This window comes from Schistocerca americana, chromosome 5 (assembly GCF_021461395.2).
Source record: "Schistocerca americana isolate TAMUIC-IGC-003095 chromosome 5, iqSchAmer2.1, whole genome shotgun sequence".
Classification (NCBI taxonomy): domain Eukaryota; kingdom Metazoa; phylum Arthropoda; class Insecta; order Orthoptera; family Acrididae; genus Schistocerca; species Schistocerca americana.
In genome coordinates, this window is record NC_060123.1 from 529486853 (window position 1) to 529512862 (window position 26010).

Genomic DNA, 26010 nt, shown 5'->3' on the forward strand with positions numbered 1-26010 from the left:
TTTATTAAATACTGGGTACGTCAAGCTTTGTTTAATACAAACACTACAGTTATGTGAAATTTACATCCCTGACAGATATTCTGACAAACTATACAGCAGTGGTTCTCAGGCTTTCTGAGACCATTACCCTAAGGGGAATCAGACACTGGCTAGTAATCTCCCCCTCCTCCTCCCCCCCTGCATACACACACACACACACACACACACACACACACACACACAGATTATATCAACAACATTAGCACATTACTAAACCCCTTTAGAATGAAAAAGAATTTTCTATGAACACTTATTTCTGAAATGATAAAAGATAAATGATTATTTAGCTTCTGTGGGTGGTTTATTAAATCACAAGCTAATGAGTCCGTGAGACAATTGGTGCTGCTTATTTCTAACAATCTTTTATTATAGAATGATTACGCAATTCTCAGTGCTTCCTACAGCTCCTCAGAAAGGAAAGCTAGCTCTCTATACTGAGACTAGACACTTATTACAAAATATACTTTCTTTGCACTACTCCTCCCCCTAGCAACACTTGCTTCATATATACCTCACACTCCCATTTAAAAGCAACAAAGTTAAAATGTGTGTACTATACTTATTGTTTGTACATCACTTTATAATTGGACTCCTTACTTCTGAACTGACTGAAATTGGAAGACTTCGGGCTACCCATGCTTTGTCTCTCATCACTGCCACTAACAGTAATAATACTAATAACAACAACAACAACAACAACAATTCACTGGAAGCCCTACAGCAGTGTTGTGGCATTACATAGCTACTGTTGGGCTCACAACTGGTTTGTTTATTTGTATCTAAGTGAATAATAGAACAACTTCAGGTCCATTGCAGGAACTACGTATGACTCGAAGTATGTATTTTGGTGAGATATTTAATTACATGTAACATCTAAGTGTCAGTTTTACCATCAGAGATGCTCGTATGCTATTGCTTTCTCCCCTCACAAAATTTCATTTTACCCATCGGAGGGTAAGTGCCCACAGGTTAGGAACTGCTGTTGTGGAAGAAGTGACTAATAAGGTAATTTTTACATTGCTTTTTGGATAGTCAGGGATTTTCAATTATTGCCTGACATCTACTGGCACCTGCTCTATAACTTTACATCAGAGTGCAAATTCCATTTAGAACTCTAGATAAGAATGCACAGTTTATCTGGAAACTATTTTTACTTCTACTATTGAGGTTAAATCCACTTTTGTTACTAAGCATGAGTACTATTAAGTAGTACATAGATTGGCATGTAAGTATAAGATACGTTAGGTCCCTGAAGAGACTTCTGCATAACATTCGTTTATCAATGTGAATTAGGGTAGAATCCTACTCACCACACACAAGAGGCACTGAACAACAGATATGCACAAAATAATAAAAAAAATAAAAATAAAAATATATGTGCAACAGTACTTTTCAATGTGCTTGCCTCCTGTTTGTCACCTGCTTGTGCTGAGAACATTTTATCCTAATTCATATTGTTAATCCATCTCAGATTTCCCATGTTAGTATATGAACTTTGTGCTGTAGCAACACCCCTCCAAGCAGACTTCACAACAGATGAGCAATGCAGGAAAACTATCTGATTGTGAAATCCTGCTGCAAGTACTGGGAAGTTCTGAGGCAACATGATGTAAGACAACGGTCAATCACAGTGGTGAGCTGAAGTACCTCATGTCGTGGTAATCAAGGTGAAGCCCAGTCATAGTAAAGCTGCACAAATTTACTATAAATACCTAGCATCTCAGACCTAGCATCTGGTATGTGACTACTACCGATGCGAAGGCATACTCCATGACAGCCCCATGTGATCCAACTAGGTTGGTCCACATCTAGCAGCTTCATCCACTAGCCACTGGTCTACATACAGCTGCTTGACCTGGTGATTCCAAGGCTCAAGTCAGAGCCACCTTGAGGGTGCTACCTCCAGTATGACTTCATCCAGTTTCTGGACATCTCTAAGGGGTCTTGGGTTCAGTGCCTGAACTCCAGTGCATCTCACACCAGACCCACGGCCAGAGCTGACAGCTTTCTAGTGCACATGTGCCCTGCTGCCACAAAAACATTTGACACCAATCCCATGTCTGCAAGGCTGCTGATGCCGTTACTTTCTTGAGGCTGTTTGCCTGGCTCGCACCTGTGCACCACTGAAGCTAAACACACCACTTTATGTTTTTTTGAGCCAGACTCTGATGCCCGGTATCAATGCATGCTTTGAAGTCACCATCACCAACCACTGTATGACCATCTGGCAAAATTAAGAAAGTATCTCCATCTGAGCTCTACTGATTCCACAACTGCCGAGTTCCTGCAATTACGCAACCCGTCGTCCTGCACCTTGGGTTAAAAGACGTCCATGCTGGCAACTAATCATGGTCCACGCTGCCATCCTGTTACAATGGTGTTAGAAGAGATAAAGCGACAACAAGTGATGTCATGTGTCAGTGTTCAGCAACGTCATCGGAAAGTGCTGAGTGATAACAAACTGTTTTTGACTGCTTTCCTTTCGAGTGATTGGCAATGACACAACAGTTGGATTGGAGGGTCGGTTTAAAGGTTTGATTCTTGAAATTGGACTCATCAGTGATTTGGCTGAATTCATGGAGAACACAACATAAAACCGGTGGAGGTTTACACCTGTTATGTGTAGGCAGTACAATTTGCTGGACCATAGTGCTCCACGTGCCCAGTCATAAGTGGCGATATGTTTTAAATGTAGAAGGGCAGTGCATTATGCCAGAGACCTTAAAAAAATGTTCATGGTTAACACTCAGACATACGGACTAGGTGTATTTTTATTCAAGAGTGTGATGTAACTAGTATTAAGTTTTTTCTCTACGGTACTTCTCAAGTGTCAGTTTTTCATGAGGAGATTCCACCACAACGAAAAGTGTCTTTGTTTTAATGATACCCACCCCAAATCCTGTATCATTTCAGTGACACTCTCTCCCCTATTTCGTGATAATACAAAACATGCTGCCCTTCTCTGAACTTTTTCAGTGTGCTCTGTCAGTCCTATCTGGTTAGGCTCCCACACCATGCAGCAGTATTCTAAAAGAGGATGGACAAGAGTAATGCAGACAGTCTCTTTAGTAAGATCTGTTACATCTTCTAAGTGTCCCAACAATAAAACGCAGTCTTTCATTAGCCTTCCCCACAATATTTTCTGTGTGTTCTTTCCAATTTAAGTTGTTCGTAATTGTAATTCCTAGGTATTTAGTTGAATTTATGGCCTTTATATTTGACTGATTTCAGTGTAATCAGAGTTTAAGATTCCTTTTAGCACTCATGTGGATGACCTCACATGTTTCATTATTTAGGGTCAATTGCCAATTTTTAGACCATACAGATATCTTTTGTAAATCGTTTGGCAATTTGTTCTGATCTTCTGATGATTTTACTAGTTGATGAATGACAGCATAATCCGCAAATAACCCAAGACAGCTGCTCAGATTGTCTCCTAAATCATTTATATAGATTAGGAACAGCAGAGGTCCTATGACCTTGGGGAACACCAGAAATCACTTATGTTTTACTACATGACTTTCCGTCAATTACTATGATTGGTGATCTCTCAGACAGGAAATCATAAATCCAGTCACATGACTGAGACGTTATTCCATAAGCACACAATTTCACTACAAGCCGTTTGTGTGGTACTGTCAAAAGCCTTCTGGAAATCTAGAAATATGGAATCTATCTGAAATCCCTTGTCAATAGCACTCAGCACTTCGTGTGAGCAAAGAGCTAGTTGTGTTTCACAAGAACGATGTTTTCTAAATTCGTGTTGACTGTGTCAATAGACCCTTCTCTTCGAGGTAACTCATAATGTTCAAACGCAACATATGTTCCAAAATCCTTATGCATATCGACATTAATGATATGGGCCTATAGTGAATTACTCCTACTACCCTTCTTGAATGTTGGTGTGACTTGTGCAATTTTCCAGTCTTTGGGTATGGATCTTTCGTCGAGTGAATGGTTGTATATAACTGTTAAGCATGGAGCTACTATATCAGCATACTCTGAAAGGAACTTAACTGGTACTCAGTCTGGACCAGAAGTCTTTTTTTTTATTAAGTGATTTAAGTTGCTTCACTACTCCGAGGATATCAACTTTTACGTTACTCATGTTGGCAGCTGTTCTTGATTTGAATTCTGGAATGTTTACTTCACCTTCTTGGGTGAAGTAATTTTGGAAGGCTGTGTTTAGTAACTCTACTTTGGTGGTGCAGTTGTCTATAGTATTTCCATTGCTATCATGCAGAGAAGGCTCTTATTGGTCTTGCCACTAGCATACTTCACATACGACCACAATCTCTCTGAATTTTCTGACAGGTTTCAAGACAAAGTTTCATTGTGGAAACTATTATAAGTATCTCGAAAGTCAACATTTGATTTCGAGCTTCTGTAAAAGATAGCCAATCTTGGAGATTTTGCGTCTGTTTAAATTTGGCATGTCCTTTCCATCGTTTCTGCAACAGTGTTCGGACCCATTTTGTATACCAAAGAGGATCAGCTCCTTCATTCGTTAATTTATTTGGTATAAATCTCTCAGTTGCTGCCGATATTATTTCTTTGAATTCAAGCCACATCTGATCTACACTTACATTATTAATTTGGAAGGGTTGACGATTGTCTCTCAGGGAAGCGTCAAGTGAATTGGTGTTTGCTTTTTTGAATAGGCATTTTTTTGTTTATTTTTGGAGGATTTGGGGGTTACAATATTCAATCTCGCTACAACAACACGGTGTTCACTAATCCCTGTATGCATTTTTATGCTTGTTATTAGCTCGGGATTATTTGTTGCTAGGAGGTCAAGTGTGTTTTCACAACCATTTACTATTCGTGTGGGCTCATGAACTAACTGCTTGGAATAATTTTCAGAGAATGCATTTAGCACAATTTTGGATGATGTTTTAGACACACCTACAGATTTAAACATGTATATTGCCAACATATTGAGTATAAGTTAAAGTCACCACCAACTATAATACAATGAATCAGGTACATGTTTGAAGTCAAACTCAAGTTTTCTTTGAACCTTTCCGCAATTGTATCATCTGAATTGGGAGGTCAGCAAAAGGATCCAATTATTATTTTATTCCGGTTGCCAATAATGACCTCTACCCATACTAACTCACAGGAACTATCTACTTAAATTTCACTAAAAGATCCTTTCTGAACACTGTTAGGTTCTTCTCAAAAAGTTGAACTGAACTTATCTCTAGCTAGCTTTTAGTGCCTATAACGATTTGAGCATCAGTGCTTTCTATTATTCTATTAGCACTTGCAGGTCTAGTACTCAATTCAAACGATTATGATTGAAGCCTCTGATTCTTCTTCTTAAGAAACACTTTCCTTGCCATAGTCACTCTACACTTTATATCCTCTCTACTTTGACCACCATCAGTTATTTTGCTCCCCAAATAGCAAAACTCATCTACTACTTTAAGTGTCTCATTTTAAGTAACTCTAATAAACAGTGAGACCACACGAAACTGCCCATAATGTCCACATCTCAGAGCCGTAATTGATTGAGGCAATGTTCAAAATGAGCAGAGTGTGCGAACATGTTGTTTACTCTTCCCCATATATTCACTGAGAATATGTGTTACATTATTTGTGTCGTTATCAGGAGAAGGAAAACTAGCATCCTACAGAACAGAGTGTGGAATGTCAGATCCCTTAATCGGGCAGGTGGGGTAGAAAATTTAAAAAGGAAATGGATAGGTTAAAGTTAGATATAGTGGGAATTAGTGATGTTCGATGGCAGGAGGAATGAGACTTCTGGTCAGGTGAATACAGGATTATAAATACAAACTCAAATACCAATAATGCAGTAGTAGGTTTAATAATGAATAAAAAAAATAGGAGTGCAGATAAGCTACTAAGTACAGCATAGGGAAAGCATTATCATAGCCAAGATAGACACGAAGCCCATGCCTGCTACAGTAGTACAAGTTAATAAGCCAACTAACTCCGCAGATGATGAAGAGATTGAAGAAATTTATGATGCAATAAAAGAAATTATTCAGATAGTTAAGGGAGATGAAAATTCAGTAGTCATGGGGGAGTGACTGGAATTCGATAGTATGAAAAGGAAGAGAAGGAAAAGTAATAGGTAAATATGGACTGGGGGTAAGGAATGAAAGAGGAAGTCGACTGGTAGAATTTTGCACGGATCATAACTTAATCATAACTGCCTCTTGGTTTAAGAATCATGAAAGGAGGTCATATATGTGGAAGAGGCCCGGAGACACTGGAAGATTTTAGATAGCTTATATAATGGAAGAAGTTTTAAATTGTGTGGACTTTGCTCACTATTTTTTGCATAAAAGTAGGAATTTAAGGAGATGGGACACAGATAAAGTGAAAGAACCAGAGGTTGTAGAGAGCTTCAGACAGAGCATTAGGGAATGATAACAAGTACCGGGGAAAGAAATACAATAGAAAAAGAATGGGTAGCTCTGAGTGATGAAATAGTGAAGGCAGCAGAGAATCAAGTAGGTAAAAAGACGAGGGCTAGTAGAAATCCTTGGGTAACAGAAGAGATATTGAATTTAATAGATGAAAGCGGAAAATACAAAAATGCAGTAAACGAAACAGGCATAAAGGAATACAAAATACCTCAAATATTAGATCGACAGAAAGGGCAAAATTGCTAACCAAGGATGGCTTGAGGACAAATATAAGGATGTAGAGGCATGTATCACTAGGGGTAGGATAGAATACTGCCTACAGAAAAATTAAAAAGACCTTTGGAGAAAAGAGAACCACCTATATGAATATCAACAGCTCAGATGGGAAACCCGTCCTAAGTAGAATGAGACACTTAAAGTAGTAGATGAGTTTTTCTATTTGGGGAGGAAAATAACTAATAATGGTCAAAGTAGAGAGGATATAAATTGTAGATTGACTATGACAAGGAAAGCGTTTCTGAAGGCAAGAAATTTGTTACTATTGACTATATATTTCGATATAAGGAAGTCTTCTCTGACAGTATTTATATGTAATGCTGCCATGTATGAAGGTGAAAATGGGCGATAAATAGTTTAGACAGGAAAGCAATAGAAGCTTTCAAAATGTGGTTCTACAGAAGAATGCTGAAAATTAAATAGGTAGATCACTTAACTAATGGGGAAGTACTGAATAGAATTAGGGAGAAGAGGAATTTATTGCACAACTTGACCAGAAGAAGGGATTAGTTGGTAGAACATGTTCTGAGGCACCAAGGAATCACCAATTTAGTATTGGAGGGAAGAGTAGAGGGCAAAAATCATAGAGGGAGACCACGAGGTGAACACACTAAGCAGATTCAGAAGGATGTAGGTTGCAGCAGTTACTCGGAGATGAAGAAGCTTGCATAGGATAGAGTAGCATGGAGAGGTGCATCAAACCAGTCTCTGGACTGATGACCGCAACAACATGTGTCATGTGTTTTGCCAGCTAGTGTATTAATAACTATGGGCCTTAGAGGAATGCCTTCCTTGTATGGCTCAGGAAGCCCTTTGTTATAACCTTTAATCACTAATAAATTGCGTGGATATACAAACGTAGAAACAATAGCTGGTTACATGCTACCAATTCCGTATTGGTCATTCGACTGCCGTGCCGTGAGATGCGGCCGGCGCCGTTCATAGCTAGGTGGCGCTCCCGCGCTCAGCCGAGTTGCAGAGCGCCTCTATCGCCGTTTGCACGTACTGACGTGGCGGCACTCTTAAATGTCGTGGCACTGTCACGACACTTTTCCCCCCTTGAAAAAAAAACACTCACTTCCTGGGAGACACGGACAGCGCAGAGACATCCATGGCCTCTTGGGAGGCCCCGAGAAGATCCTGCAGAGAAACACGAGAGTACAGTCGAAAATGTCCAGGACGGAAGCCCGTGCGTGGTACGTGCCTCCTGGACGAGATGATGGTTGAAAACTCCGGAGCAGCATCCATAGGTGTCGTGGACGTGGGGGTGTGCTCCAACGAGATGGGTCCCGGAGAAGGCGGCGTCGCGACTGGAGCCAGTTCCAGCTTACTCGGAAGCGGTAGCGACGTCGGCTGCAGCAACACGCACGGGAGATCGGCAGCATTGACAGGACTGGCTTCTCGGGCTGGTGGAGGCGAAGGAAGGGGCGGTGGCACCGGTGTGGCCACCACTCGTGGGCGCATCTGGTCGTAATGGCGAACAACCATGCCGTCGCCCGTACGTATTTCACAAAGCCGGTGGCCGCGGAGAGCCTTGACCAACCCTGGAATCCATTTAGGGCGAGATCCATACCCTCGTGCCCACACATCGGCGCCCACCAAGTATTTTCCCGCACGAGGGGACACAGGACAAGGCCTGACAGGGTGAAGCAGGTGCAGTAGAGTGCGCGGTTGGCGGCCATGCAAGAGTTCAGCAGGGCTGCGATCACCCAGAGGCGTGAAGCGATAAGAACTCAGAAGATGCAACAGAGTGTCATCTGTGGAAAAATCACTAAGGAATTTTTTCATCTGGCTTTTGAAAGTGCGGACAAGGCGCTCGACCTCCCCATTCGATTGCGGATGGAAGGGCGGTGCTGTAACATGACGAATCCCGTGTCCAGTACAAAAATCACGGAAGGCTTGCGAAGAGAACTGAGGGCCATTGTCTGTGACGATCGTGGATGGAAGACCTTCTAGCGCAAAGATTTTGGACGAAGCCAGCGTCATCGCCGCAGTGGTGGGCAACGGACATCGAACAACAAACGGAAACTTCGAGAAGGCGTCAATCAACAGCAGCCAATAAGTGCCGAAGAAGGGGTCGGCAACGTCAGCGTGCACCCGTTCCCATGGCTGCACCGGGTCAGGCCACGGAGAGGGCGTTGTACGGGGTGCAGCCAGTTGTTGAGCACACTGACCACACGCAGCGACCATGTGGGTGATGTCCGAATCAATACTGGGCCAATAAACGTGCCTGCGGGCCAGGGACTTAGTCCGAGAAATCCACCAATGGCCTTCATGCAACAGTTTGAGAACATCTTTGCGAAGAGAGGCTGGCACCACGACCCGTGGAGATGTGCCATCCGTGGCCAGAAGAACACCACCATCACGAACAGACAGACGTAGGCGCAAGGCATGGTAGTTGCGAAGGGGATCCGATGCCTGGCCCTTGGTCCTGTCCGGCCAACCCCGTTGAATAAAACTGATCACCTGACGCAGGACCGGGTCCCGCGCAGTAGCCGACGCGACCTGCGAACCTGTAAGCGGAAAACCCTCGACCGCACGACGTTCTGCCTCATCAATCTGGAAACAGAGTAGTTCATCTCGATCGAAAACCGGGTCAGGGCCCATCGGCAAATGCGACAATGCGTCAGCGTTGGCGTGCTGGGCCGTGGGGCGATAGTGAATCTCATAGTGAAAACGAGACAAGTATAAGGCCCAACGTTGCAGGCGGTGAGCTGCCTTATCCGGAAGCGACGCCGATGAGCTGAACAGAGAGACCAGCGGCCTGTGGTCAGTGATGAGGTGAAACTTAGAACCATACAAAAAACGCTGAACTTTTTTATAACATAAATGATAGCGAGCACCTCCTTTTCCTTTTCGATTTGAGAATATCGCCGTTGTGCATCGTTGAGGGTCTTGGAAGCATAGGCGTTGGGTTGTTCCGACCCATCCTCATACCGATGGGCGAGAGCAGCCCCTAGGCCATACTGGGACGCGTCAGTCGCCAGAACCAAGTGCTGACCCGGACGGAATGTGGCAAGACAAGGCACCGACTGCAAATGAGCCTTCAGGTGGACAAAAGCCTGCTCACACTCGTCGGACCAACAGAAAGGAACGTTTTTTCGTAACAGCTGATGCAGAGGATGAGCTACCGCCGCCGCGGATGGAATGAATTTGTGATAATAAGCAATCTTGCCTAGAAACGCCTGAAGTTCTTTTACCGTAGACGGCCGGGGTAGAGCAGTAATGGCCGCAACATGCTGACGTAGAGGACGTATACCCTCACGGGACAAGTGGAAACCAAGATACACGATGGAAGGTTGGAAGAACTGTGACTTGTCCAGATTGTACTTCAACCCAGCCGAATGCAGAACCCGAAACAGTGAACGCAAATTGCGAAGGTGCTCCTCAGTGGAGGCCCCCGTGACAACAATGTCATCCAGATAGTTTATGCAGCCGGGAACGGAAGCCGTGAGCTGTTCCAAAAACCACTGAAAAATGGCCGGCCTGCTAGCGACGCCAAACGGTAACCGCTGGTACTGATACAACCCACAAGGAGTGTTGATGACGAGAAATTCCTTGGAAGACGCATCCAACGGCAACTGATGGTACGCCTCCGATAAGTCAAGTTTGGAAAAGAACTGGCCCCCAGTGAGCTTGGTAAATAACTCCTCAGGATGGGGCAGAGGATAAGTGTCAATGAGGCTCTGAGCGTTGACAGTGGCTTTAAAATCACCACACAATCACAGACTCCCATTTGGTTTAGAAACCACCACGATTGGCGATGCCCATTTGCTGGAGGTAACAGGAAGGAGAATCCCTGAAGCTGTTAACCTGTCCATCTCAGCCTTGACAGGTGCACGCAACGCCACTGGAATAGGGCGTGCCCGGAAAAACTTAGGGCGAGCTGTAGGTTTAAGAGTAATGTGGGCTTCAAAATCCTTGGCATGACCCAGACCAGCAGAGAACACGGACGAGAATTCAGAACACAATCCATCCAGCTGTTGATACGGAATATCCTCAGATATGAGGTGCACATCATCATCAATGGAGAACCCGAACAACTGGAAAGCATCATAACCGAACAGGTTTTCAGTGCCCGCATGATCCACCACATAAAACGTGAGGGGCCTAACAACAGACTTGTAGGCAGTGGAACCATCAAACTGGCCAACGATAGGAATTTTTGTTTATTATAAGTTCTCAGATTTCACGTAACTGGAGACAAGGGAGGAGAGCCCTCCAAATACGTGCGAGAGTTAATGAGAGTTACTGCAGAGCCAATGTCCACTTGCATGAGAATGTCTTTATCCAGAACACGAACAGTAACAAACAACTTATTTGTTTGAGAAAGCACACAGTTAACATCCATGTCTGATGCCTCGTCCTCGTCGACAGGAACTTTAGGGGACTGACACACAGAAGCAATGTGGCCTTTTTTCCTACATGAATTACACGTGGCCCAACCTTTTGGACACGCGGCCATGTCATGCTGTACGAAACAACATGGACAAGAAGGAAGTGCGGAACGAACCTGCTTCTGTGGTTCCTGTTTTCGCTGCGAGCGTGGCGGCCCAACGCGACGTTGTTGACGCGAGTGAACCGCCACCACATCGTCGGTCCCCTGGGAAACAGGCAAATTGACCGTGTCGATAGCGGTCTGTATAGCGCCAACATCACACCACACGTCTATTTGCGCTCCAGCAGCGTGAGACACTTCAAAAGATTGAGCGATGCTTAGAACTTCCGACAATGATGGGTTTGGCAGCTGTAAGGCACGTTGCCGAACTTCTTTGTCAGGAGCAAGCCGTAGAATAGCATCCCTAACCATTGAATCAGCATAACACTCATGATGAGTGTCCGTGACAAACTGACATTTCCTACTCAGACCGTGTAGTTCCGCCGTCCAAGCCCGGTAAGATTGATGGGGCTGTTTACGACACCGGTAGAATGCCACGCGGGCGGCAACGACGTGGGTGTTCTTTCGGTAATAGGTAGACAATAAGTCACACATTTCTTGGAAGGACAGAGAGGCAGGTTCCCGCAGCGGGGCTAACTGAGATAGCAGCTGATAGATCCGTGGGGAAATCCAAGATAGAAATAACGACTTACACATAGGAGCGTTCACAACACCGAAAGCCAAGAAGTGTTGCCGCAAACGCTTCTCATAATCCTCCCAGTCTTCAGCGACCTCATCGTAAGGAGGGAACGGAGGCGGAGAAGAGGAAGACAGACGATGAGTAAGCGACGTCGACAATGCCTGAATAGCAGCTGTCAGCTGTGTTTGTTGTTCAATGACCGTATGCATAAGCTGTTTCATATCTGCCTCGACACGAACACACAAATCCACAACGCAGGAACAAAAATATCCGACCTCGTCGCCAAAAGTGTTATAACCTTTAATCACTAATAAATTGCATGGATATACAAACGTAGAAACAATAGCTGGCTACATGCTACCAATTCCGTATCGGTCATTCGACTGCCGTGCCGTGAGATGCAGCCGGCGCCGTTCGTAGCTAGGTGGTGCTCCCGCGCTCAGCCGAGTTGCGGAGCGCCTCTATCGCCGTTTGCGCATACTGACGTGGCGGCACTCTTAAATGTCGTGGCACTGTCACAACACCCTTATATTCATGGTAGCACAGCTGCTCATGTTCCACGACATTTAACTACATTTCATGGCAAACATGATGCACTGAAAAGAGTCATCTACTTTTCAATTTTATTCGTAGGATCAAAAATCATCTCGTGGTCCACATGACATTCAGTCCATAGCACTGCCATCATTGGCTGTCAGTATTCCATTTGAAATTTCCTGGCAGACTATAACTGTGTGCCGGATCAAGACTCGAACTCGGGACCTTTGCCTTTCACGGGAAAGTGTTCTATCATCTGAGCTACCCATGTACGACTCACGACCCATCCTCACAGCTCCAATTCCACCAGTACCTCGTCTCCTACCTTCCAAACTTTACAGAATCTCTTCTGCAAACCTTGCAGAATTAGCACTCCTGGAGGAAAGGATACTGGTGAAACATGGCTTAGCAACAGCCTGGGGGATGTTTGGAAGGTAGGAGATGAGGTACTGGCAGAACTGAAGCTGTGAGGACGGGTTGTGAGTCATGTTTGGGTAGCTCAAATGATAGAGCGCTTATCCGCAAAAGGCAAAGGTTCCAAGTTCGAGTCTCGGTCCGGTACAAAGTTTTAATCTGCCAGGAAGTTTCATATCAGCACACACTCCTCTGCAGGGTGAAAATCTCATTCTGGAAACATCCCCCAGGCTGTGGCTCACCCATGTCTCCTCAATATCCTTTCTTCCAGGTGTGCTAATTCTGCAAGGTTTGCAAAAGTGCTTCTGTGAAGTTTGGAGGTAGGAGACAAGGTACGGGCAGAATTGAAGCTGTGAGGAAGGGCCATGAGTCTTGCTTGGGTAGCTCAGATGGTAGAGCGCTTGCCTGCAAGAGGCAAAGGTCCAGAGTTTGAGTCTCGGTCTGGTGTACAGCTTTAATTTGCCAGGAAGTTTCGTATTAGTGCACACTCCACTGCAGAGTGAAAATCTCGTTCTAGAATTACAGTTTCTTTGTCTTCCTGTAGATTTCTCAGTGCTACTCATGCTTTAAAGGAAATATTTGATCTAATTACTGATAAGCATTCTACAGGCCTCATGGTGATTCTCTTCAATTGTTTCCAGTGCAAACAAACTAGCAACCTGTTCTACAGAGCTGACATAATCTGCTATAAGTAGCATCTTTGGAGTACATGTAAAATTTAACCCTTTACCTAGGCTCTACATTGTATGTAGTTCGGTGTGAGATTAGTTATTATTTGGCCCCAACATCTTGTCTTGGCTTTCTGAGTTAATAAAGAGAACAACAGACAGATTCCTGGATCACAGTGTGTATACAAACCCCACACTAACATCTTAACTCCACACCTCAAAGTCATCACCATCCATCACAAAAAATTTCATTGTAAAGACTCTTGTCCTTAGAGATTGGGTGTTGTCAGACAAGGAGAGCTTCACTTAAGAATTATGCCTATAAATAACATTCTGAAGGAATAGGTACTCAGACTGACAAACTGAGCAGACATTTCAGTCAACATCAAAAATGCCTAAGGAAGAGGCTGAGACTGAGAAAGGTAAAGAAAATCACAAATATTTATCTGCCTTGAGCAGGCCCAATCTTCATACATATTGGTAAATTCTCACATAAACATGGTATACAATGTATTTTGCTTTAATCCACAAAGTTAAAATAGTTAAAGATGACCTAGGTCTCCAAAAGCCGGGTGTGTACTGCATTCCATGGGAATGTGGCACAATTTATGTGCCACAGACTATGTGATCTGTCGGTCAGTGGAGCAAGGAACGTCAATGATACACCTAACTAAAATAATCATACAAATCAACTGTTTCTGAGCTCTACCTCATGTATAATCAAGAAATGAAATGTGATGAAAACAATAAAGTACAAACACTAAATCTTTGGGATGAGCATCAAAGAATACACACTTCACAGTCTGGCTGGAGTCCAGGCGGTGAATATACGTAACGTCACTCACAACACCTGAAGAAGAAACCTGGAACGTTTATTGAAATTTGTTCAGAATAATGGAGTCAACAACTTGGCAGTACACCTAAAAGCATACAATTAATAAAGGTTATCTATTTAATAATTATCTATTTAATAATTTGTAGCTGCAAAAAACAACATTCACAGCCTCGGTAGTGAGTCCAGGCAGTGAGTACACATAACGGTGTAAGTCACAGCACCTGAAGAAGACAACTGGGTCAGTCATTGAAATGTGCATAAAATGGAAACAACGACACAGCTAAACACCTGGAAGTATGCCATTAACCAATCATGCCGAGAAAAACCTGAGAGATTGTGCGTCAACAGATAAGCGTTTTTTTTTTTTTTTTAGGTATTTCACAAGCTCATGATTGCCAAACTGATTGATGTGCTGTTGTGAACTCTGTGCATGTGCAACAGAGGTTTGGTATGTAACAATACAAGAACACACAATTAACAGTGACCGTATTCTTGCCACCCATGAAGTAAGTTCGTCAGCAGTACGGGAGGTCTTTGTCCAATACCACATGTGGCATGGCAGCTATCATTGATAATGTGGCATGCTTCTGCGACATTTGTCAAGTTTGGTACTGGCTTTGCACACTACAGCCAGCTATTGACAAGTCAGATTAAGGTGCTTGCAATGCTACTTGCTCAGGAACAGCAGCATTTGCAGCAGGATAGTGCCGCAGATCTTATAAGTACGATGCAATGTGACAGTGACCAGGGCAAGGAACTCGATGGCAGGATGAGGCGATGGACAATAACTACTGATGCTCTGAAGGTTGTTCTAGTACTCCTGAAGAGTTTCTACATGACATCAGAGACATTTTACACGAAAAAATGCCACTGGATCTACTTTCAAAGAAGTCAATCACTGAGCTTAATGCAAACTGTTAAATGGACTTTATTTCAAGCCAAACTTATGGGCAGGCTTGAAGAGCTGTGGACAGAGAATGCGCACTTGCATGATAACCTTTCTAAAACTGGCTCTCAGGTGTTAACAACACATGCTGAACCATTACAACAGGAAAACTACAATTTAAAGAAGGAAATGAGCAATGTGGTGTCCACTTCTGCAGCAACAGTCACATCATGAATGTAGATGTCAACAGCAGCTGTTCAGATCCACCACTTGCTCACATTACAAACAAACAAACACTGTATTCATAATATCAGTGGACAATAAAGACACCAGAGAAGTAAAATTTAACAGATGCTATAGACCCTAGGGAAGACAAAACCAGAATTAAATCAATAAAATCTGTTAACAGTGTCATCATTACTGAATTAGAAAATGAAGAGGATTACAAGAAATTACACAAAAAAGCAAAACAGATAAAGATCTCAAACGCGAGCCTCCAAAAAATCGCAGGTCCCGACTCATCATATTGTCAAGAGACAACCAAAATCAGGTCCAAATCCAGTAGCATAGCTGTCAATATAATACAACACTTACTGCTGAAACCACATTTATTATGAACACCAATGGACAGCCAGAACAGAACTGACCTCCTGGATGTATATTGCCGCTACATACACAAACTTCGAATGTTCCAGAATGCTGGTATTTATACATATACTGAATATTCCAGAATATACAGATATTACAAATGTAACATATTTAAAGAATCTTCCAGAACTGATAAATGCTACATAACACACAAATGATGGTGGTCAGGTTTGAATTTGTGACTTGCACCACACCAGCTAGCGATGCTAACCACTGCACAACACTGCATTCACCACAGATCACACCTCTGATACTGGTCTCAAGTGGAAAGCTTTTACAAGTTCAGAGAGCATCACATAAAGTGCTCCAACCCACCCTTCAACATTATGTTTTCTACACATAACATTGCAAGGGCTTCAGCAGTTAGCACAGTTTTGGTGACAACAGGTAGTCAGTGTGGACTATTATCCAGTTATTCTCGTTTGTCAATTTTGGGAATCTGTCCAAGAGATTGATTCCAGTTCAGTGGAGTGATGCTGCTGCACATGGATTAGTACAAGATGCCCCAAGGTAATTACGGCACATGCTTCCATTGTTGAAATTCCTTGCTATTGTGTCTAATGGATCGACAGAGACTCGGCCAGAGTTGGACGGTAACTACATCTGATTCTATCTAGATTGTTCACGAATCACAGGTGACTGGACGTTGGAGTTTTGTGGAAATATCTCAGGACAGCTGGCTGTAAATGAGCTAGGATGATGAGCAACCATTTCCACACCATCAGATCATAGTTCCTCTTATACAATGCTCCAGTATTTAATTGGAATTCTCTGCTGGTCAGTTCCTTCTTCTTCATGGCTTTATAGTTTTCAGCAGCTCTTCCCTGTGTTCAGCAGTGATGTCATTTAGTGTGGCAATGACTGAGATTTCATCCTCACTGATGTTTTGCTGAAGGATTCCTTGAAAGGCACTTCTGTACACCACTGTGATGTTGTACTCCTGAAGTCTCTGTGCCTATCTTACCAGCTGACCCGACGGATCCTTCAGGCTAGTCAGCCAACAGAGAGAAAGGTGATCCATTGCATCAGCGAATGGTTTGCCAAATAAATATGGCCAGAACTTGTTGATGGCCCAAGTAAATGCAAGGCACTCTTTCTTTATTGTACAGTAGTTTCTCTTGAAATAGCAGAGTACTCTGGAAGTACAAGGCTATCATCTATTAAGCACTTCCCTGAATTTGCACTAGAACTGTTGCTACCTCATAATCACTAGCATCAGAGTGAAGTTGTATATCAAAATTCTCATCATATGATTCTAGGACAGGAGAAGATGTTACCGCCTTTTTACGGACAAGGAAAGATCTTTCTTGCACCTCATTCCAGGAATATTTGGTGTCTCCTTGCAGCAATTCTTGCAAGGGATCTGCATTGGTATGGAAGTCCTTTAAGCATCACTGATACTACAAGCATATTCTGAGAAAACTTCTCACATTAAACATGAGCTCAGGACAGACCCATCACCATTCATTAGATGCCCCAAGGCTTTTACTTCTTGGGTTGTGAAGAAACATTTTTTTTAGATTCAGGTGGGTACTTGTATTCTGAAAACACTTCAACATGGTTGTCAGAGAGTTTAGACATTCCTCAAATGTGTTTGGGGAAAAAAAAGGACAATGTTATCCAGATAGCAAATACACATCGTCCACTTTAGGTGTTGAAGCAGGTTGTCCATCATATGTTGAGGCTGACTGGTGCATTAAATGGTCTACAAGGCACAATTTCAAACTCATAGAGACCGTCAGGAGTTACGAAGGCAGTATTGCCCATGTGAGCGTTGTCATTCTGGATTTACCAGTAGCCTCTCTACATCTCTGTAGCTGAGAAATATTTTGCTGCTTTCCAGCTGTCTACGACCTCACTGATGCATGGCAATGAATACACATCTTTGATCATGATCATTTTCAGTTTTCAATAGTCAAGGCAGAAACACATTATGCCACCCTTCGTGTTCACAAGGATTACAGGAGAGGCACAGGACTCTGAAGGTTCAATGATATCATCTTTCGGCATCTTATTAACTTCCTCCTGGACTATCCATCATTCAGCTAACAACATTCTATACATGAGCTGGCTAATTGGTGGATGATTCCCAGTATTGGTATGGTGTTTTACCATAGGCCACTTCTTGTCTTTTCTCCACTCTGGATCTGAAAGCAAGCAAAAATTGGCACTTAAAGGTTTTCACTCACCAACATTTTTCCTTGATCAGAGCACATACCTTTGGATATGAGTTGTGGTTGCTCGAGGCAATTAGAGATCCAAAGTTCTCCTTAACCACCTACAACGCTTGTGATCATCACTGGCATGTAGATTTCTTTCGTGAGCCTGAGTAGCTTTTTGTAATCGAAAAAAGCTTCACAGTTTAACAGATCACCTCAAATCATGAGTGGAACACATCTCGTTGACAGTTACAAGATATCAATGTCTTTAATGGCAAAGAACAGCCCAGACAGAACTTTGTTATTTGTGCTATGTCAATCTGGTGCTCTCATCTATTTTATGACCAATTGTGATGCGTGCAAGACTTTCCTTCAAGAATAACATCATGACTACAGGGCTATTACAAATGATTGAAGCGATTTCATAAATTCACTGTAGCTCCATTCATTGACATATGGTCATGACACACTACAGATATGTAGAAAAACTCATAAAGTATTGTTTGGCTGAAGCCGCACTTCAGGTTTCTGCTGCCAGAGCGCTCGAGAGGGCAGTGGGACAAAATGGCGACAGGAGCCGAGAAAGCGTATGTCGTGCTTGAAATGCACTCACATCAGTCAGTCATAACAGTGCAACGACACTTCAGGACGAAGTTCAACAAAGATCCACCAACTGCTAACTCCATTCAACAATGGCATGCACAGTTTAAAGCTTCTGGATGCCTCTGTAAGGGGAAATCAACGGGTCGGCCTGCAGTGAGCGAAGAAACGGTTGAACGTGTGCGGGCAAGTGCGTAGCCGCGGAAGTCGACGAATAAAGCAAGCAGGGAGCTAAACATACCACAGCTGACAGTTTGGAAAATCTTACGGAAAAGGCTAAAGCAGAAGCATTTCTTAAACAGGAGATTGGAAAACCGATGGATCGGTCATGGTGGAGATCATGATCAACAATTCATGTCATGGCCTCCACGCTCTCCCGACTTAACCCTATGCGATTTCTTTCTGTGGGGTTATGTGAAAGATTCAGTGTTTGAACCTCCTCTACCAAGAAACATGCCAGAACTGCGAGCTCGCATCAATGATGCTTTCGAACTCATTGATGGGGACATGCTGCGCCGAGTGTGGGAGGAACTTGATTATCGGCTTGATGTCTGCCGAATCACTAAAGGGGCACATATTGAACATTTGTGAATGCCTAAAAAAACTTTTTGAGTTTTTGTATGTGTGTGCAAAGCATTGTGAAAATATCTCAAATAATAAAGTTATTGTAGAGCTGTAAAATCGCTTCAATCATTTGTAATAACCCTGTATATTCTGTTAAAATAAGATATTCAAAGGGCTGTGATCTGTCACTCTTAGTTATTCTTGCAATACATGTTCCTGTTGGCTGTATGTCTTTCCCTATTATGATTTTTGTCACCATTGCTTTTGTACCAAGGAACACGTCTTTTTTAGCTGGCAACAATTAGCATTCCATACTACAATAAAAAAGCCACCCCCCCCTTCTCTCCCCCCCCCCCCCCCCCCCCCCCCCCCCAGAGTCAGTCAGCTCCCAGACAGGTTGGTCATTGAAGAGATTTCCTCTCACCTTGGTAACTGTCATCCATGGAGGACTTTCATCTGTGGCAGCCTCTACTCCACAGTTGGTCCCCTCATTTAGCTTTCCTGAATTTAGCAGCTGGATGGAACAGCTATACAGGAATGAGGAATGGCTATGGCATGTTAGGAAGTACCCTCATCCAGTATATAGTGATGAGCTTCATCTCGAAGTTGACACTAATCATCTGCATTTTTCTGGTGGGAATAGGACTGTTGTGATGGTCGAAGTCTTGGAGCACAATAGTCTTTTTTTCTCTGTGGTAGCATTTTCAACGATAGTTTACTATCTACCTGAACCCCTAGAAATTTGAACTGTTCAGTTTCACTAATCATATGCCCATTCTGTGAAATTTAAACATCAGGTTTTGTTGAATTGAGTGTTAGAAACTGTAAAAACTGAGTCCTACTGTGATTTAGTGATAGTTTATTTTCTGCAAGCCATGAACTTATGTCATGAACTGTTCTATTTGAAACTGGGCCAATGTTGCACACAACATCCTTTACTACCAAGCTAGTGTCACCAGCAAACAGAAATATTTTAGAGTTACCCGTAATACCAGAGGGCATATCATTTACATAAATAAGGAACAGGAGTGGCCCCAACACTGATACCTGGGGCACCCCCCACTTCACTGTACCCCACTCAGATGCCACCTCACAGCCATTCTCATCATTGTGAATAATGACCTTTTGCATTCTGCTGCTAAAGTAAGAGGTGAACCAATTGTGAACTTCTCCCCGTATTCCATAATGGTCCAACTTCTCGAGCAATATTTTGTGATCAACACAATCAAATGCCTTAGTTAAATCAAAAAATATGCATAGTGTTTGAAACCTTTTGACTAACCCATCCAGTACCTCAGAGAGAAAAGAGAATATAGCATTTTCAGTTGTTAATGACTTCTCAAGCCAAAATGTGCATTTGATAGCAAATCGTGTGATAAAAAATGATCAATTATCCTTGCATACACAGCCTTTTCAATAACTTTAGTAAACACTGATGGCATAGAATAGGTCTAAAATTGTCTACATTATCCTTTCTCCTGTTTTATAAAGTGGCTTTACTACTGAGTACTTTAATCATTCAGGAAACTGATCAATCCTAAAGGAAAAATTACAAATATGGCTAAATACAGTATTTCAGACATCAGTCTTGGAAAGACATTTGCCAAGAAAGTTATATGATTCCCTGTAGATGTCAGGCAATAATTGAAAATCCCTGACTATCCAAAAAGCAATGTAAAAATTACCTTATTAGTCACTTCTTCCACAACAGCAGTTCCTAACCTGTGGGTACTTACCCTCCGATGGGTAAAATGAAATTTTGTGAGGGGTGAAAGCAATAGCATTCGAGCATCTCTGATGGTAAAACTGACACTTAGATGTTACATGTCATTAAATATCTCACCAAAATACATACTTCGAGTCATACGTAGTTCCTGCAATGGACCTGAAGTTGTTCTATTATTCACTTAGATACAAATAAACAAACCAGTTGTGAGCCCAACAGTAGCTATGTAATGCCACAACACTGCTGTAGGGCTTCCAGTGAATTGTTGTTGTTGTTGTTGTTGTTGTTGTTGTTATTAGTATTATTACTGTTAGTGGCAGTGATGAGAGACAAAGCATGGGTAGCCCGAAGTCTTCCAATTTCAGTCAGTTCAGAAGTAAGGAGTCCAATTATAAAGTGATGTACAAACAATAAGTATAGTACACACATTTTAACTTTGTTGCTTTTAAATGGGAGTGTGGGGTATATATGAAGCAAGTGTTGCTAGGGGGAGGAGTAGTGCAAAGAAAGTATATTTTGTAATAAGTGTCTAGTCTCAGTATAGACAGCTAGCTTTCCTTTCTGAGGAGCTGTAGGAAGCACCGAGAATTGCGTAATCATTCTATAATAAAAGATTGTTAGAAATAAGCAGCACCAATTGTCTTACGGACTCATTAGCTTGTGATTTAATAAACCACCCACAGAAGCTAAATAATCATTTATCTTTTATCATTTCAGAAATAAGTGTTCATAGAAAATTCTTTTTCATTCTAAAGGGGTTTAGTAATGTGCTAATGTTGTTGATATAATCTGTTTGTGTGTGTGTGTGTGTGTGTGTGTGTGTGTGTGTGTGTGTGTGTGTGTGTGTGTATGCAGGGGGGGAGGGGGAGGGGGAGATTACTAGCCAGTGTCGTGATTGCCCTTAGGGTAATGGTCTCAGAAAGCCTGAGAACCACTGCTGTACAGTTTGTCAGAATATCTTTCAGGGACGTTAATTTCACATAACTGTAGTGTTTGTATTAAACAAAGCTTGATGTAGCCAGTATTAAATAAAAAAAGCAGCTGAGTGGTATAAGAGAAGGAGCAATGGCTTTCATCAAACTAGTTGCTTTCCTTCCACTATACATAAACAAAGTAATCTACTAGTAATTCCAGTAATTATCCATTTGAGAAGAATATCACTACTCATAATTTAACAATGAAAAGAATCAATTTTTGACAAAATAATGGAATATGATAGATAAAAAAATCTACTCACCAAGTGGTGGCAGAACACACACAAAAGAATGTTATAATTAGGCAGGCTTTCGGAGCTAGTGGCTCTTTCTTCAGGTAGAAAGTTTGAAAGGGAAGGAAGAGTGGTGAAGGAAAAGAACTGGTGATGTCTGGGAAAAGGAGTAGCTTTCAGGAAAGTCACCCAGAACCATGGGTCAGGGGAGACTTACCAGATGGGATAAGAAGGAAAGACTGACTGATTGTTGGTATTTTAATTTTCACTGGACAAGATTTGAAAACCTGAGAACTGAAAGGTGGAAGACAGGGTAATATCCAAGACAGAGATTACTGTTTAAACATTGTGCACCAGTTAATAAGGGGGGGGGGGGGGAAGAAGTGATCATGTGGCATTGTTGGTTTGGTGGCGCCAACTGGTGGGAGTTCGGCTACCGAATGCAGGTAAATTTCAGGTGGCACCACATTGTGTGACTTGTGTGCCGGTGATGATGAGATCGAGTGGAGGAAATGTCCAACCCGCCCGGGAGTTGAACCCAGACCCACTGCAAACACTTACCCCTCAGCTAAGCAAACAGACAGTTAATAAGAGTGAAAAGCTAAGTGCATTGTATGTAACAGAGGTAGGAGGCGGGGGGGGGGGGGGCAGCAGCAAAAAATAGACAAGTAAGAAAATGAAAGATGTAGAAAACTAAAACAGAACAAAGAAAGGAGTTGTTACTTGAAGAAATGCTTAGAAAGAAGAAATTAATGTAAATTAAGGTCAGGCGGGCGGCAAGAACCAAATACACATTGTAGCGATAGTTCCCACCTGTGGAGTTCTGAGAAGCTGGTGTCTGGGGGAAGAATCCAGATGTCACGTGTGGTGAAACAGGCACCTAGGTAATGATTGTCATGTTGTAGAGCATGCTTTGCAACAGGATATTGGGTGTTGCCAATATACACTCTCTGTCTATGCCCATTCATCCTAACTTATAATTTGGTGGTAGTCATAATTTTTCGCCGGATGAGATTTGAAAACCTGAAAGCGTAAAGGTGGAAGATAGGGTAATATACAAGACAGAGATTACTGCTTAAACATCATGCACCCATTAGTAACTATGAAAAGCTAAGCACATTGTACATAACATAGGTGGAAGGGGGGCAGCAGAAAATAGACAAGTAAGAAAATGAAAGATACAGAAAACTAAAATGGAGTGAAGAAAGGAACAGTTACTGTAAAGAATTGCTGAGATGGAAGAAATTAACATAAATTAAGCCCAGGTGGTTGGTGAGAACCAAAGACCTGTTATAGCAATAGTTCATACCTGCGGAGTTCTGAGAAATCAGTCTTTCCTTCTCATCCCATCTGGTAAGTCTACTCTAACCCCTCCCCCCCGCCCTGACCTGTGGTTTTCGGTGACTTGACTTTCCCGAAATCTACCCCTTTTCCTACATCTCTCCAGTCCTCCTCTTCCCTGAAGAAGAAACCACTGGCTCCGAAAGCTTGCCTAATTATAACTGTCTTTCATGTGTATGTTCTGCTGCCATTTGGTGAGTAGTTTTTTTATCTATCCAATTACATTACTCATAATCTGATGTTAGGATAACAGAAATAATCTGACAGTTAATGTATACTGAGGTGACAATAGCCATGGGATAGCGATATGCACAGTACAGTTGCCGAAGTATCGATTACGTAAGGTTCAACAAGGCAATGCATTAGTGGAGCTGTCATTTGTACGCAGGTGATTCATCTGAAAAGGTGTCCAACAAGACTATGGCCACATGTCAGGAATTAACAGACTTTGAATGTGGAATGTTAGTTGAAGTTAGACGCATGGGACATTCCATTTTTGAAATCATTTGGGAATTCAATAATCTGAGATCCACAGTGGCAAGAGCATGCTGAGAATACCAAATTTCAGGTATTACCTCTCACCACGGACAACACAATGGCTGACAGTCTTCACTTAATGACCAAGAGCAGCGGTATTTGCGTGGAGTTGTCAGTGCTAACAGAGAAGCAAATAAATGCAGAAATCAATGTGGGATGTGCAGCAAATATATCTGTTAGGACAGTATGACAAAGTATGGCATTAAGGGGCTATGATAGCAGATGACTGATGCGAATGTCTTTGCTAACTGCACGACATCGCCTGCAGTGCCTCTCTTGGGCTTGTGACCAAATCACTTGGACCCTAGATGACTGCAAAACTGTGGCCTGGTCAGATGAGTCCTGATTTCTGGTGGTAAGATCTGATGGTAGGATTCAGCTGTGGTGCAGACCTCATGAAGCCATGGGCCCAGGTCATCATTAAGGCACTATGCAAGCTGGTAGTGGCTCCATTATGGTGTGTGCTGTGTTTACATGAAAGGGACCGGGTCCTCTGGTCCAACTAAACCAATCATTGACTGGAAATGGTTATTTCTGCTACTTGGAGACCATTTGCAGCCATTCATGGACTTTTTATGGATGACAGTGCCCCATATCACCACACCACAATTGTACATGATTGATTTGAAGAACATTCTGGACAATTCAAGTGAATGATTTGGTGACCCAGATCCCCCAATATGAATTCCACTGAGCATTTATGGGACATGATTGAGAGGCCAGTTTATGTACAAAATTCTGCACTGGAAACACTTTCACAATTATAGACGGCTATACAGGCAGCACGGCTCAGTATTTCTGCAGAGACTTCCAACGACTTCTTGAAACTGTGCCACATTGTGATGTTGCACCATGCCAGACAAAAGGAAGTCTGACACAATATTAGGAAGCATCCCATGACTTTTGTGACTTCAGCATATAATCAGATTTGTTCAAAGGCCCTGGAAAATCACCTACATGACAGGGTTTACTGAATGTGATGCATGAGTGACTGGATCAATCAAAATGTTATGGGCATATAAAAAAAACATCAAACAAATAGCAACTGATAAATTTGTTAAAGTGTCTCAATTTTGTAAATGTGCTCTGTTGCTTATGTTATTTTATTGACTTTGTCTCATCTGGTCTCATGGTATGTTTCCTAGATAACCATCAAAGCTTATCATTGATTACTTTCCCACTAGCTGTTTCCTTGTACCTACTTTAAATCTGCAATGCAGTTAACTGAAAATTTCCACATTGCATATAATTAAAAAATGTAATACTCACAATTTTTCAGGTCTGGAAAATCGGTGGCACTCGGTCTCTCAGACTACTCACTAGCATTGTATGATGTCTGTAATCTGCACAGTGTTTGTAGTTTCCCTGCTCATACAAGCACAATTACAGATGTAAAGTAAGTAACCGAATCAAATTTAAGACTTATATTAATGATTCCCTGAAACTCGAAGTTGCTGTTTGACTAATCAGTCATTTTTGACAAAATATGTTATTTAATATGATAGTGTGGGTAGTTAACTTCTAAGGACTTTATAGCAAATGAAATAATTAAAACTGTGCGTCACACAACAAATGACTTTTGTGTGTTTTACATTTACATTTTAACTACTTTTTAACAAGGCGAGGCCACGAAGTTGAGATCACGACTTTACTTAAAACTTTGTACACCTTTAGTGGACCATTGAAACAACATAATGTGCAAATAATAAGAGAAGTTTTATGCGTTTATTATGTAACTGATGTATCTGTGCGAAGGCGCCAATCATTACAAGTCACCGTGGTCAAGTGGTTAGTGTATGCACGTTGCAAGCAGATTGTGTACGAGGTGACAACTCGTATCCTGCAACCACTTACTTTTTAATCTGTATTTTTTTCATCACTAGTCACATTATTTAATTTGTATATCGTTTGAGAGATAATATAATGAAAAAACAATCCATGTGCATTTTCGTGAAGTTGTAGTGAATTTCGTGTGTTATTTGACTATTTACTATTTGTAATTAAATTTTCAAGGATGATGACATGCTTAGAAAAAAAAGTTAGTTACAAAGTGCGAGACCACAAGAATGATACAATTACTTGTCGGATGTGCTCTCA

The 26010-nt window shown here is 42.2% G+C and overlaps 1 protein-coding gene across 2 annotated transcripts in view; it reads left to right on the forward strand.

The window, feature by feature from the left end:
• LOC124616061 (WD repeat-containing protein 89) overlaps positions 1–26010 on the forward strand; it is a 263783-nt gene that overhangs the window by 29934 nt on the left and 207839 nt on the right. For both annotated transcript variants that reach the window (XM_047144296.1, XM_047144295.1), the window contains exon 4: positions 25193–25309. In XM_047144296.1, the coding sequence (XP_047000252.1) occupies positions 25193–25309 (117 nt within the window). The remainder of the gene's footprint in view (positions 1–25192; positions 25310–26010) is intronic.